The 15,234-nt window shown below is 37.2% G+C and overlaps 1 protein-coding gene across 1 annotated transcript; it reads right to left on the bottom strand.

The window, feature by feature from the left end:
- Positions 1–6,620: 6,620 nt before the first annotated feature.
- Positions 6,621–12,005, bottom strand: LOC578150 (BET1-like protein). Its single transcript, XM_003728466.3, has 4 exons — positions 11,893–12,005; positions 11,084–11,184; positions 9,503–9,559; positions 6,621–8,127 (listed from the first exon to the last, which is right to left on the bottom strand). Exons 1-4 carry the CDS (start codon positions 11,924–11,926, stop codon positions 7,957–7,959), a joined length of 363 nt encoding a protein of 120 aa, XP_003728514.1. The 5' UTR covers positions 11,927–12,005; the 3' UTR covers positions 6,621–7,956.
- Between the last annotated feature and the right edge of the window lie 3,229 nt (positions 12,006–15,234).

Below are 15,234 nucleotides of genomic sequence, written 5' to 3'. Positions count from 1 at the left end.
CCCATGTCACTTCTTATCACGAACTTATTCCAAAGTCTCGGTGTTTCGTTTTGGTTTTGTTATTGCGGCTTTCTTTATCTGATTCCAGATTTCGAGATCTCAAGTTTCGAGAGTACTCGTAAATGTGATTTATGGTAAAGAAACCTGCTTAAGATGTCATTGGAAAAAGTTAATTAAATGTATGTACTAAAAGAGCCGTGTAATGATAGTGTTTGGAAATTAACCAACAAGCCTACTTGCATCCGAATTTAGAAGTATTTTCAAATATGAGGTCATTTCAAGAGCGACTCCTTTTGTGAGACTTCGAGCCCGTCTGTAGTAATTTGGCCAGGGGAGATTGGACCTCCCTGTACAATAAAATCGTGGACAATAAAATCTGAATCTGCAGGTCACTGGCAGGTGGTTATCTCATCAAATCAGCTCTCAATTAATATAAGACAGAGATGATCACGGGGGACCAACATACACCGATTAGGCATTGTTTCCTATATAGAGGGCGCAAGTAGCTTTAAGTAGTACAGTGGGGCTTTAATATTATGGCACTTAGGAAAACACACAATATACAAGGAAGCTCTATTTCTTACATCTCACCCTTCTCTGTATGACCTACAACACTCTCTTCTTGGTTGTTTACATATACATGGTTTCTTTAACAATCGGGTAAAACAATCATCGTCATCATCACTAATAATGTTCATCTCAAGCTTTCCCAATAAACCTCATAACAAATTTGAGAGAATATCCAACAAACATACAAAACACGTACCCAAGCCACAAATGCTACGTTTTTTTGTTAATGTCTTTATGATTGATAGATTCGAATTTTATTACATTAACATGTCAATTGTTTGCACAATAAAGAACAGAGTTGTCAAAGTAGGTTCGAAATCATGAAATGAAAGAGGAACCTACTGGAAAGCATAGCTTGGTTTTGTAGGTTCCCAAAAATAAATATAATATGAACATTATTTTCATAAATCATTTCAAAGTGTCTTAATAATCACAGTAAAATAGATATAATATGACATTTTTTCATAAACCCTTTTAAAGTGTATTATGTATTTATACAAGTAACAAAAATAAGAAGATTCAAGGATAATAAACTAAGAAATATGAAAAAAGCACCCCCCCCCCCCTCTAAAACAATCTGGTCAAACTTTTGTGCAGGATGACCTTTGTATTCCAGTCACCCCCCCCCCCCCTCCCCCTAGAAACCATGTATGCAGTGGCAGATGACAAACGGGTAGGCAAATTTTAGCTGGTGGATATTTATCCTTGGAATATGATGATTTTATGAATCTTGCCAGCCTTTTTTGGAGCTTTCCATATTTTAAGGTGTTTAAGGGGTAGCAGGTATCACCCCCCCCCCTTCCCTCAAAAAAGAAAAAGAAAGGGGGAACCTAACGTTTTAAAGTTTATGAATGATATTCCAATTGATGACCCGGGGAGGGGGGGGGGGGGGGGGACTAAACTTGAAAATTTGAAAAGAAAATATGGCCACCGGCACCACATGTGGATGGAAAGCTAAAACCGTTTGTGCAGAGTAAATTCTCAGTGAATAAGACAAATCACACTTTTAAAACCTGCTTGAAAGTTGTGTGAGCTATTGGTAAAGCATACAGCTGATCATCGAAGACATAGAAAGTCAGGGACATATTACTGTACATTATACAGAGACAGCAAATCATCAGTTCTGGGCCCCGTTTAAAAAAACTTATCACAAACAAGTAACGGTAACAGTGATTGGCTGAGAGCAGAATTGTGATAGAAATGTAGCATTTGTTATTGATAACAGGTTTTATGATACAGGGCCCTGTGGTGTAGCTGCTCTATTTGAAGTAGTCAGAGACTTGAGAGAATAAGACAGTTTGAAATTTCATGTATCTGTTTTTAAAGAGAAGGTTGAGTTCTGGGGAGAGGTGACAAATAATTTGTGAGTGTTATCATTGTTATTATGCAAGTGTGGAAGAACATCAGAGAAAAAAATGTTTCTTGAAAAGCATGGCTCTTCAAATGCTTTCATATTCTAAAAATGACAAAAGCTAAACAAAATGAGGCCCGATTTTGTATGCCACAGGTTTGTGTAGTCCCATGTGAATCTTTCTGTGTACAGTGCTTGTTACTTTACCAAGACTGGGCCAAATTTTCTTATCATTTGGATGACTCCAGAACCTTGCAGTACACACACATAATTAATTACTTATATGCTATATGATCAACTTTTCTGATCGATTCCACATCATTTCTTTTACAATGCAATCACATGACCAGAACTCAACTTTATCTTTAAGTGTCAAAGAAGAGTAAGACTATCTATGATTGTTACTAACTGCTAATGGCTAGCACCACCACTGTCAAGATAGAGTCGAGTAATGCAAATTATGTCCATGCTTTCCTAAGAAAATAAAAAAGGATATATTGTTTCAGCTTACATGTAAGCAAAGAACCATGCTGATGGTGATATTACCCAAACAGACCATCAATTCACAGTTAACCCGTTCCTTCCGGGAACCTGGTATACCAGGCTCCCGTGGAGCCTACTCACAGACGGGAACCTGGTATACCAGGTTCCCATAATAGGCAGGTAGACGACGTCTTTACAAGCCTAAAATTGCCTTTCCCTGCCATTAATTCACTAAACTAGTGGATGTGAGGGTTTATCCAAAGTATATGCTATCATTATCCATTACTCCTGTTTTGTTTACTTTAATATTACTCATTATATTTGTACTTTTTCATAAGCATGTCAAGTTTTCTCTCACATGAAATTCGTACAGCAGCGTATTGGAGCTCCGCGATGTCTGTCCCACAGATATTGACTTTCGCTGAGACCTTCCATGCACAGAATACCAATACTGCTGGTATTTCAATTGGGAGCAGCGCAAAGCCAAAGCCTATAACGGCACGCGGCACGCGCGGAACAATGCACTTCACTGCACATGAAAGGAAAATCCAAAGGTCAGCTCTCTATTGTCAACAACAACAAGCAGTATTATAAGTCTAAAGCAAGATCGCGAGGTTGTACTCGATTTAGTCTCCGAAAACGAGTTTTGATCAGGTGTATGCTGGATTTATCATTATGACATTTTGTATCACCGACCCCCCCCCCCCCCCCTCAAAGCTCAGATTTATTATTTAGTTTGTCTCTCTTTTTGTTTGTTTATATTTCCTGGCTAAAGTATGATGTCTGACGTATAGTAACGTCAATATAGCATAATAAACATTTTTGTATAGCAGTTTGATGTAACATAGATTTACATTCAAAAGTTTTACTTTTATAAGTATTGGACAGTAATATTCTTCTCATTTCGACTTTATCAGCCGCTCACTCTCTATAGCGTTCCCTATACTAAGGTATATGTGAGAGGAAATATAAATTATTTGAGAAAGAGGGGGAGATAGAAAGTTATCTCCGATCCCCCCCCCCCCCCCAGCTCTGATTGTTTTTCTTTTGTGTACGTTTCTTTTTTTGTTTGATTATTTCTTTTCGCTAAAGTATTATGTCTGACGTATAACATCAGGGATATGTTATAATAATTAATCTCAAGGAAAGGATGATGCCGGCATGCAAGTAAATGGCGGAATAGTAGACAACATCATGAAAGATGAAGATGGAAAACAACGTAGAAAGAGAGATAGAGAGAGAGACAGCGAGAGGGAGAGAGAGAGAGGGAGAGAGAGAGGAGGGTGGGCGGGGGCAGAATAGATAGAAAGTTTGACGTAGTCTGTTCTGTATTTATTATTATGATATTTTTCTCACCGACTACCCCCCCCCCCCCCACAAACCTCAGATTTTTTCTTTAGTTTTTCTCTTTTTTGTTTGTTTATATCTTTTGGCTAGAGCACAATGTCCGACGGATAATAGTACCGTCAATATAGCATAATAACAATTTGTTTATATCAGTTTGATGCAACAGAGATTTACATTCAAAGTTTTTATTTTGTATAAATATCGTACAGTAATATTCTTCTCATTTTGACATTATCAGCCGCTCGTTTTCTTTTTCGCTCCCTATAATAAATATAAGGTATAATAATGTACATCATCAGGGATAATTTTATGTTATAATAATTAATCTCAAAGAAGGAATGGTGCCGGCATACAAGCAAATGGCGGAACAACATTGGCAGATAGACAGAGAGACAGACGGAGAGAGAGGGAGAAAGTGGAGAGTTTGAGAGAGAGAGAGAGAGAGAGAGAGAGATAGAGAGAGGAAAGAGAGAGAGAGAGACACATAAAGAGAGTGAAAAAGAGAAAAAAAAGAGATAGAAACAATCATTTCTCATCATCTTTTTGTCTGTTACATTTTAGCATATCATATATTCTTGTTCATTCCTTTATCTTGTATGATTGATATTATCTTTGAATGATTGCAAAAACAACAAGACCCCACTCCCCCCCCCCCAAAAAAAACACACACAAAATAACCAGGGTTATACATGTAGGATCATCAATGCTGTAAGCCAGGTCATTGTCATTCAATTATACCCTTACCTTACTTCCGCTCTTCTATTGTTGGGGTTTATAACCATGACAACAACCTTTACATCCGTCAACGTTCTTTGTTCCTCTTACGTAACTAAGTTGTGGGATCATGGGCCAAAGACAAAGATAAAGCTCTTTTCACATATTCTATATAGGTCCCAAATACTTGCAGACATTTCTGTGTCATTTGTATTTGTACGTACTTTGTCAATTCATACTTACAAACTATAATTGTCAAAATTTGCCAATATATTCATACATATTGATATTATATAGCGCCTTTACATAAAACATGATCAAAGCGCTTTACATTAGTAAATAAAACAGAATAATTATTTTGCTCTCTAGGCAATACTTCCGAACTATTTTGTTTCCCCTATATCATTTTCCGCTCTAGAATCCTATCTTGTTTATATTTATTTATTGTGTATGTGTCCTTGTCTCCCTCTCCATTATTCTTCTGTTTTTGAAAGAGAAAGTTTCATTCTTTCTCTTCTTTCTCTTATAATGTTATCCACCTACTTCTAGATGACCCTTTTGTGGTAAAGTATAATGTCTGATGTATATTATTTCCGTCGATATAATGAACGTTTCATTTTATTTTGATGCAACAGAGACTTACATTCAAAATCAAAACTTTTACTTTCTATAATTTGTGTACAGTGATATTCATTTTGACATTATCAGCCGCTCGTTCTCTATTTTTTTCCCTAGTATTTAAGATGTATGTTTTCATCATCATCATCATCAAAGAAGGAATGATGCCGGCATACAAGCAAATGGCGGAACAACATTGACAGATAGAGAGAGAGAGATAGAACGTTGGACGTAGTCTGTACTGTAATTATAATAGTTGTCTATCTGATCACCCCCCCCCCCCCCATTCAGAATGTTTCTTTAGTTCTTTAAAACAAATTAAAAAAAATAAACAAAATTCGCTAAAGTATAATGTCCGACCAAGGAGTTATTTCCTTCGTCCGACGTATATTAGTTCTGTCAAAAAAGATTGTGTCATATTATTTTTTGCATAAGAGATATTTTTATATCCAAACTCTTACTTTTAACAATTCTTATTTATATGTCGAAACGTGCTTTCGGAAATCGTGGAACAGAAAACAGTATGAGAGAGATAAAGTATAATGAACGGTTTTTATAGAGTGAGAGAGAGAGAGAGAGAGAGAAAGTTGGGCGCATCGTTATATAGTCTGTACTGTATTTATTAGTATGCTATTTTGGCTCTCCTTTCACCTCCCCCCTCCCCCCCCCCCCCGTTCTGGATTCTTCTTGAGTTTCATTTGATCATGTTTACATATTTTCGCTACATTATATTGTCAGACGTAAATTATAACAGTCAATTTTGGCTGATAAACTATTTCAATTAAATTTGATGCAACAGAAACTTACATTGAAATAGTTTACTTTTTATATACTGTGTATTTTCTCATAAAATCGAGTATCAAAATAAAAAAAGAGTATAGGAAGAAGGAAAAAGAAGAAGAAGGAGGAGGGATAAGAGTGACAAGGAAAAAAATAGATACGGAGGAGAAAAAAGAAGAACAAAATAAGTAGGTAGAAGAGGAAAAAAAGATAACGAAGAAAAACAACCTACAGTACGGAAGAGCTGAAAGAACTTAGAGCACGGCAGATTGCCAAATGATCTGCGCATGCGCTAAGTTCCTGCTCGTCGAAGCGACTGGCCAGGCTTTAGGTCGCTTCAACGCACACGCATTGTTCCGCGCGCTGAACAGTCGCACGGTATTGTACGGCAGCGAAGGAGTCGAGTTTTCGATTTTTAATCTCGTTTGTGGGGTGGCTATCAGGCTAAATAATTTCGGAAGGAACGGGTTAATAAATATGAGCATGACTTTAAAGGGATCCGGTAACTTTGTCTCAGATTCTGAAACAAAATCCTTGATTTGGTTCATGCTGCAATAATTATTAACCTTTAGGTCAGTCAGGAACCCCATGACTTTTACAAGCCGATCCCCTGTCTGATTATCAAGATATTTATGATTGGAAATCAAAACCAAATTTTGCGTTTGCCTAATGGTTTTCATAACACTACAGTCTATTAGGGGGAACGAGTATAGTAAAACAATAGTAAAACAATATTACATCATATCACAGACATTGATAACATGTAGAACCGTGCATCTCAGATTTAACATTGTTAAACGATGCCTTTAATACAGCAAAGCTTGACAAAATACAGATAATAGCCATGTCAAAGTAATTGGTTCATGCAAATGAAGTATAAATGTAAGATAATATAGAGATCTATAGATTCTACACACTCTTTCTGCGAAAGTACATGCACAAGTCCCAATAATTATATGCACCCTTTTTATGAAGGTGAATACCTTTTTTTGTTGGACCCCTCTTTTACAAAATCCTGGATCCGCGCCTGCTCATAGTTGAACAAACTTATAATTGCAAGTCTGAGAAAAGGTGAGAGAGGGGGAGGAATAAAAGATAAAGAAGAAAACCAAACAAAAGGAGTGGACAGGAAGAGGGAGAAAGAGAGAGAGACAGAGAGAGAGAGAGAGAGACAGAGAGAGAGAAGAGAATTTCTTCTAGAAGCTTTTAAAGCTCATAGAGCTTGAACCTTGAAGAAGAAGACTTAGAACTCTGACAGACCCTTAAATAGCATACAATTAATATCATTGCCATCTATGGCTTATATTTTATAAGCTTTCTGTTAACATACATAATTTATCTACACTGTATTTCATTTTTCACTTCCAACAGGGCATTTGAGTTAAATATGTACATTTGAGCTGGGACATCCTTCGTCCAGAGTGGGCCGAAAACCTCTGAAGCTTTGATCACAGTCTCGTCTGAATGGTCAGTGCATCAGCATCCATTCACAGGCCATCAATTCATGATGGTCAAGTCTCACTGATGAGAGTTACAGCCTTACATCTTATACATCATGCTAGCTGGACTTCCAGATAAACGCCACTAAAAAACAGCTACGAGGTGGGTCCCTTATCAGGGAGAATGTAAGAGATGAAGGCTGAGGAGCATCTATTAAAGCCCGTCTGTACTGGTTTGGCCAGGGGGAGTAGACCTCCCTGCAATGTCACTGACAGGTGGTTATCCCATCAAATCAGCTCTCAATTAACTTAAGAAAAAGGGGATCATGGGGGACCAATGGTCACCGACTGGGCATTGTTTGCTATATAGAGGGCGCAAGTAGCTATAAGTAGTACAGTGGGCTTTAAAGAGCCTTCTAAAGACAGTGAATCGTGTATGTTATCATTGAGTGAGGGAACAGAGGCTGATCGAAGACACTGAAGAATGCTAGCTGGCAGTAGCTGCAATTAGCACTAAATCTGAGTAACTTTGTCACTTGATGGTGAGCCTGTGTTAAATTCACGCCTCATCGGCATCCAACCCAAATTGACCACCAACGTGCAACGATTGTCTTTTTTTCCAGTGTCCACTACACAATCCATGTAAAGCAGTTGTCAGTGACCCGTTACTCTTGATAACAATAGATATGCAAATACAAAGAATATAACGAGTCCAAGGATCATGTAGCACATGAGTTTGCGATTGCCGCGGCCCGAGGAGAACATACCGTCCAGTCGCTTGACCGTGCCACTGAGGAGGCCTTCAGAGCTGGAGAAATCATCGTGCTGAGATAGAAAGAAAGGGAAAAGTAGTGCAAGGTACAAGGTGTGAATATGTGTGCAAAGGCATTTTTTGTTAGAAAGATTAACTCCTTTCAGGGTTCTTATGACTTATGGAAATAAATTGAAGAGTCAACTTTTGTTTCCACATATGAGTTATAAATACCATAATATCAACAATGAAACAATATACTTTATTTTAAGGCTACAAATGGCTCTCCATAATTTTTAAGTCCAACTTTGAGCTAAGTTCAACTTTGAATCTTTGTGAAACACCCCCCTGGGCTTCTGTTTCATTGTGAGTAGTGTTAATCACTGGAAAAGGAAAAGGGGATTGTCAACTATTATATATTTGCCTTCTCTTTTTTTTTTTTTTTTGTTGCTTGTGTTCTTCATATCACTACCTGCCCAACTATCTGATTTACACTATACAGTAGACTTGTGGATGCACCATGAGAGAGAGAGGGAGGATTGAGGAGTCCTGAAAAGGACTCTGGCCACCCATCCTCTCCAATCGGCACTATAGTTCTCCTTAGAACTCTAAGCTAAGAAAGATAACCAACATTATTTTAACAAAATTACCATCATAATGATTACTTTTATCATTTGTTGGCTATTTGTTTTTGTAAAGAAACATATTTGTTACTACAATCATCAGGGGGGTGTTTCACAAAGATCCTAAGTTGAACTTATCTCTTAAGTTGGACTTAAAAATTATGGAAAGCCATTAGCATCATTGAAAATATTTGTAAAAATTATTTCTAAAGGCATAAAATGTTGATTTAAATCATTCATAATTTCTATTATCATGGGAGATTTCATGTTCTTGATGTGGAATTTAAGTCTAAAATACTTGAATTTCTGCTTATGAATATATTTTATTTTAAGACTACAAATGGCTCTCCATAGTTTTTAAGTCTAACTTAGAATTAAGTTCTACTTAGGATCTTTGTGAAACACCCCCCAGGAGTACTATTTTCAGAATATGATTTCCATGTACCATCATCATTATCATTCACTTGTCTACACATCCCACCACCAAACTTTGAGTCGCTGGTTTTACCATACTCATTTTCCCCAATAGACTGTAGTGCGATAAGAAAAGTAAGGAAAAGTTTTTTGGGAAATTTTGATTTCCAATCATATATATCTTGATAATCAGACGGGCGATGGGCTTGTAAAAGTCATGGGGTTCCTGACTGACCGAAAGGTTTATAATTATTATTGCAGCATGAGCTAAATCAAGGATTTTGTTTGAGCATGTGAGACAAAGGTACCACATCCCTAAGTTATCAACATTAATATTCTCATTACTATCATCAAGACGATAATCATTATTCTTGTCTTTTTTATTATCATTCAGATACTGTAGTTTTCTTACCATTCCATCTAAATACACATTTTGGTCGTTTGCCTCATTCTCCATATCCTTAGCAATCTGAAAGAAAGAAAAAAAAAGAGAGAAAGAAACTAATATCAAAGTTCAAACAAAGAAAAAATAATCATTAAAAGGTAAGTCCACCCTGATATTAAGTTGGTTTTAACAGAAGCAAAAAAAAAAAGAAACAAGTAAGTGTAAGTTTGTGCAATATCCGAATAACAAATTAGAAAGTTATTATTTTTTGAAGGTGCGATTAATCTAACACAAATTTGCAGCTCTGTGACGTATCTTGCGATGTCCCCTCCCATTTGCTCTGTACTAAAAAAACATTAAAAAATGTACATTCGCACATCAGAAGATTTGCTATTAAACATTCAACCTAAATATAATTTTTTTTTCTTTCTTTTCTTTCTTCAAATAAAATTTTCTTTTCTTTGTGAATTTTATTGGATATTGCACAAACTTTCACTCATTTAATACTCTTATTTTTCTGCTTTTTGTTCAAACCACCTTAATATCAGGGTGACCTTACCCATTTAAAGAGATACATAGACAAAGATTGAGCAAGAAGTGCCTAAAAAAAGTAAAACATTTTGAGTGACCGGTTTTATCATACTCATTTTCCCCAATGGACTGTAGTGATATGAAAGCCATTAGGCAAACGCAAAATTTGGTTTCGATTTGCAATCATAAATATCTTGATAATCAGACAGGCGATCGGCTTGTAAAAGTCATGGGGTTCCTGACTGACCTAAAGGTTTATAATTATCATTGGAGAATGAGCTAAATCCAAGAATTTGTTTCAGAATTTGTTTCAGAATCTGAGACAAAGTTACCGGATCCCTTTAAGGGAGAAGGTCATCAGAATCCATACACACAAGGATATACTTTGCTGAAACCAGACCAGGTGGAAATACCATTAATGTGTGTACAAGTCTGCACACAGCAAACCCACAGGCCTATCAAGTAATACCACGTATTCTTTGGGTGAGTCACTGAGTGAAAAGTAAACCATACAGGACAATGCAAGTCTTTACATTGAAGGCCTGTTTGCCATGAAATTGAAGGCTAATCCTGGTGATTGAGAACACCTATTATTAGGTAAACACCTGAACAAGAACAGTGTCAGATTTCCCAAGAGAACCTGCTCAGCTTTGCATGCCGGGCGCCGCAATTTTTTGGTACACGCTAGCCTGGCCAGTTTTGCCGGAATACTCGTAAACGTGCCATGGTGGGAAAGCATACACATAGGCATGCACGTAGTGGATTTGGGTGATTGCTAAGAATCGTTCGTCGATCAAGATTAATTTTAAGGTCCAAAATTAAATTAAATTAAACTAATTTCTTGAATTCCATCGCCCGATGGCTGCGATGGCCGTCTCATTTACAAGGGCCAGCTAGGTCTTCATCTGATGATTGTCATGCATGATGTACATGTGTATGATGCACCTCGCATGTAGGCTGCTTGACTTTAATATCAGTCGCTTCCATGGTATTTATCACAGAAATGGCCAGGCTAGCGTGTAAAAAAAGAATTGCGCTGTCGGGCGACTGGGCTATAAATGGAGGATTACTACTTACAGATTTTAATGTGGAGACCTTGGCCGCTAGACCAAGGGTCATCCGGTCATTCTCGCCCTCTAGCATGTCTTCTGTACTCATCTTGCCACCACCTTGTCCACCTGTCAATCAACAAATATAAACTAGGTCAATTCTAAGTATTATGGAAGGATAATGGAAGGATAATTCCAGGGAATGGTCTATCATTACAGTAGATAACTTCACACAGACGCGCGCGCCCACCCGCAACCCACCATCGATATGCACTTGTATTGTGCAGCGGTTTGCTGTGGAACCTGAGAAAAATTGTATACTAATATTGTTTTTCCAAAAAATACTCTAAAAATAACAAAAACATTGACACGAAACAGGTGATAAACATAACAACTTTTAGCTCATGATCTTTATTTGGACATTTAATAAATAATAATTTAAATAGGTCTATTTAGGTCTACCTTATCCATGCCGGAGTTAGGGTCAAATTTTGGATACGTTTCTGAACAAGCGCCCCCCGATTTTTATTGAAATCAGTTGAGTTTTGTACAGTGGTGTTTGAAATGTTGAGGATCAATAGCACAGCTTTTAATACACAGCCAGGATAGTAATGCAGCTAGGCCTACATGTAGACTAGACTATGTCATTATGTGTGTGCAGGAGAGGGAATAACCCCACAATATCTAACGCGAAAGTTAATACATGGGACACGTATATTATACAGAACGTTCAGTTTGAACACGGTTTTCATTGGAAATCCATGTCTAGGCATAGAAATCAACCTCACATCAATGAAAATATTATGGAAAGATTTCCAGAAAGGTAATACACCATACCAGCTTTTCGAGAATTCCAATCCCAGTCAGACATTTCCGCGAACAATTAATGGTCAACTTGAAAGCTGTCTCGTCGCGTTGTTTACGTTTTCACTTCCACGTAAAACTTCTCGACCGCTACGTTTATTCAAAGACAGTGAAAGAAAAAAAAGAAGATGAAAAGAAGAAGAAGAAGAAGAAGAAGAAGAAGAAGAAGAAGAAGAAGAAGAAGAAGAAGAAGAAGGAGATTGAGAAGGAGAAGAGGGAGAATGAGGAGAGGGAGAAGAAGAAGAAGAAGAAGAAGAAGAAGAAGAAGAAGAAGAAGAAGAAGAAGAAGAAAAGTAGGATCGAAAATTAGAAGGAGAAGAAGACTAATTAATGTTTTCGTAATGATGTTAGTTTTAAAAAGTCTGCATTTATATTCTTATTTTTTAATATTTATTTTTAATCTGAAACCCCCCCCCCCCAAAAAAAAAAAAAAAAAAAAAAAAAGGCCCCCCAAAAACCTCCATCCGGCAGGCGGACGGCGATTATTATTTCATATAATAAAATATTTGTGTTCTCTTTATTTATTTCTTTATTATTTTCATGATTAATATTATTACTTGGATTTTGTTCTTCTTCGTGGGGGAGGGGAGAGGGGGGGGGGGCTTTCCTTTTTTTGTTTTGTGTTTCATATTTAAATCCTATTTTGCTAGATTAATCTAAGGTTAACACAAACACTTGCCTTTAATAATAACTTGGTTTTGTGACGTAAAATATGACGCGTATACTCATGCGCGTTGCCATGCGCGTTTGTATATAACAAACGAAACAAACGCACGTATTTATAGAGTTGGGTACACGTGTAGCTAAATATATGCACCTAGTACCTGCTGCAGTTCTTCGCAAAGCTTCAATGAACAAGAAGCAGTTAGATAACGCACGTGTGTTCATAATTTGAAAACCTGTTAAAAAGGAATCATTTTCAAAAAGCATCACAATCATTGCAGTTAGACAATTGCCTAGAAAGGCAAACAAAGGAGAGGCTAGCTTTATGTGATCGGAGTTCTTGCTGTATAGTGTAGAGGAGCGAAAATTTGCCTACAAACAAACTCAAAGGTAGGCCTCACCCCCCCCCCCCCCCTCCTTCCTTAAGTTATGTTGGAGATATAGAAATAGATTGATGGACGAGAGAGACCCTGTGATCGCTGTATTTATATTGCCTATACATCCGGGGGGGGGGGCGTTTCACAAAACTTTTCGTCAGTGACAAATGACAGTTTTTGTTATAAGCTACTGAAATCCTTGCTTGTGATTGGTTTTTAACAGATTCGTCACTGAATTTTGTTAATTGTCATTCAAAAAAGGCTTTGTGAAACGAGTCCTAGATCCTCTTTGGTTAGGAACTAAAACTAAGTATTATTATTGAGGGGGGGGGGGGAGGTTGTAGCCCTTCACGTTGAACCAAAAATAACGCTCTCGCCCTTTCCTTCCGATTTAACGAAAAGGTTGTACCCAGAAGGGACTATCTAACTATCTATCTATCAGGCAATATTTCATCCAGACGTTAGACAAAGCCCTCATCATAACATTTCCTTTTTCTTCTGTCTCTAGCTGTCCTAGTCCAAGCGGCCGTTCCCATGTATGGTGTTAGGTCATCTCTCCATCATCTCTTCTGCCTTCCTCTTCTTCTCTTTCCCATCCTTGGTTGCCAGTCTGCTAAACGGTTTTGAAGGCACTAAAGCCATGATAAATATCGTTCTTCATAATTCTGTCCTGTAAAAATGAATATTGCATAATTCTAAACTTACCGACGTCAAAGTATACCCGGACAGGTTGTGTATCCGGACAGTTGATTTCAATCGGTGATTTGAAAAAGTTCATACAATATTTTATTCTTTAGAGTTAACATCACATGAAAATAAATCAATTATAACAAATCATTTTCAATATTACAATCCATTTGAAATTTTGACTTCACATGAAAAAAAAAATTACAATGTTTTATTAAAGACAAATTGCCACTATTTTATACAATTTAATGAATGAACACACAAAGGTAATGAAACATATGCAAATAAAGCTTGAATCGGTACTACACCTTTTCAATACATAATATATGACAAATAAAATTCCTAAAGGGTTGTAAACTATTTACTAAGAACAAGACAAAAAAGGGAAAAAGTATAGGCCTATATTGTTCAGTCTAGTAAAATGTCTTATAAGTTATAGATCATAAGAGAATTCAATTTATGATCGATATAATGAGAACAGATATCTGTGAAATGATGATACCTTTATACTACTTAATATTTTATTTCATTCAATTTGTACCATTTCCATTATTGTTTTTTATTCTTGTTATTAATAATAATGTTGTTATTTTTTACAATTATTATCATTATCATACTATTAGTCGTAAGTAGTACAGTAGTAGTATAGCAACACCATTATTATTATTATTATTATACCTATATTTGTTGGTTTCTCAATATACATGTATATCATTACAAATTTACCATTTTAGAAATCAACAATGCTTTTTGAATCCGAAGCCACCTTCTCGCTCGCACTTCTCTTGATGACGTCACTGCCGGTGGCGAGTGGTTGGCTAGATGACAGCGCCCACATGGAAGGTATAATCACTGTGACACCCAATTAGCCTGATGGGACAGACTCTAATGACACGTACTAAAGTTTATAAATCTATAAAGTCCTGAGCAGGGCCTAGCTCTGTCAGTCTCTGACTGGTCAATCAGCAGCCAAAGTAGATTGAGAGACCAGGAGCGGATCCAGGGGGGGGGGGGAACACTTTTTTTACTCAAAAGAGAGGGAGGGGGGGGGGGTTAAAAAGAATAGAGTTCCATACCCCCCCCCCCCCCCCCCCCCCAACCGCGCTTTTTCGGCCAGCTGGCTGAGTCGATCGCCGCTTAATATTTTCTCACAGTATACGTTTGTACCTTCAAAGTAGGGTGAGGCATTGCTCCATATCTTATGTGCGCTGTTTTTTTAGTAAATGTCTGCACCCCTAAGGTTGCAGGTATGTTCCCTCTAGGCCGGGGTGCAAGATTGCACCCCTAATTGCGTGCAAATCTGTTCCACACTTTTGGGGCAGAATTGCACCCGTAAGGGTGATGCCATTGTAGCAGAGGTATGCAAATTAGTACCTTCATTTCCTTGTGTGTTGCTTCTGATTGGATATCAGCAGATTTGTCACTGATTTTTGTCATTTGTCATTGAAAAGAGGATTTGTTGTGAAATGAGTTCCAGGTTGTCCCGGTATTAAGCCTATGGGATTGGAAAATTCAGTAGTCAACTGGTCTATACCGATCGATTTAAAGTAAGACCCATTTGATAATAACTGCTTACATTTTCTTGAAT

This window comes from Strongylocentrotus purpuratus, unplaced genomic scaffold, assembly GCF_000002235.5.
Source record: "Strongylocentrotus purpuratus isolate Spur 01 unplaced genomic scaffold, Spur_5.0 spur5_scaffold_20, whole genome shotgun sequence".
NCBI classification, from domain to species: domain Eukaryota; kingdom Metazoa; phylum Echinodermata; class Echinoidea; order Camarodonta; family Strongylocentrotidae; genus Strongylocentrotus; species Strongylocentrotus purpuratus.
This window is presented reverse-complemented; position numbering and strand designations above follow the sequence as displayed.

Coding starts and splice junctions, on each gene's coding strand:
- LOC578150 (XM_003728466.3), bottom strand. CDS start 11,926: ATGTCTGACTGGGATTGGAATTCTCGAAAAGCTG. Junction 11,185..11,892: donor TTGGAATTCTCGAAAAGCTG/GTATGGTGTATT, acceptor GTTGATTGACAG/GTGGACAAGGTGGTGGCAAG. Junction 8,128..9,502: donor ATGTGTATTTAGATGGAATG/GTAAGAAAACTA, acceptor TTTCTATCTCAG/CACGATGATTTCTCCAGCTC.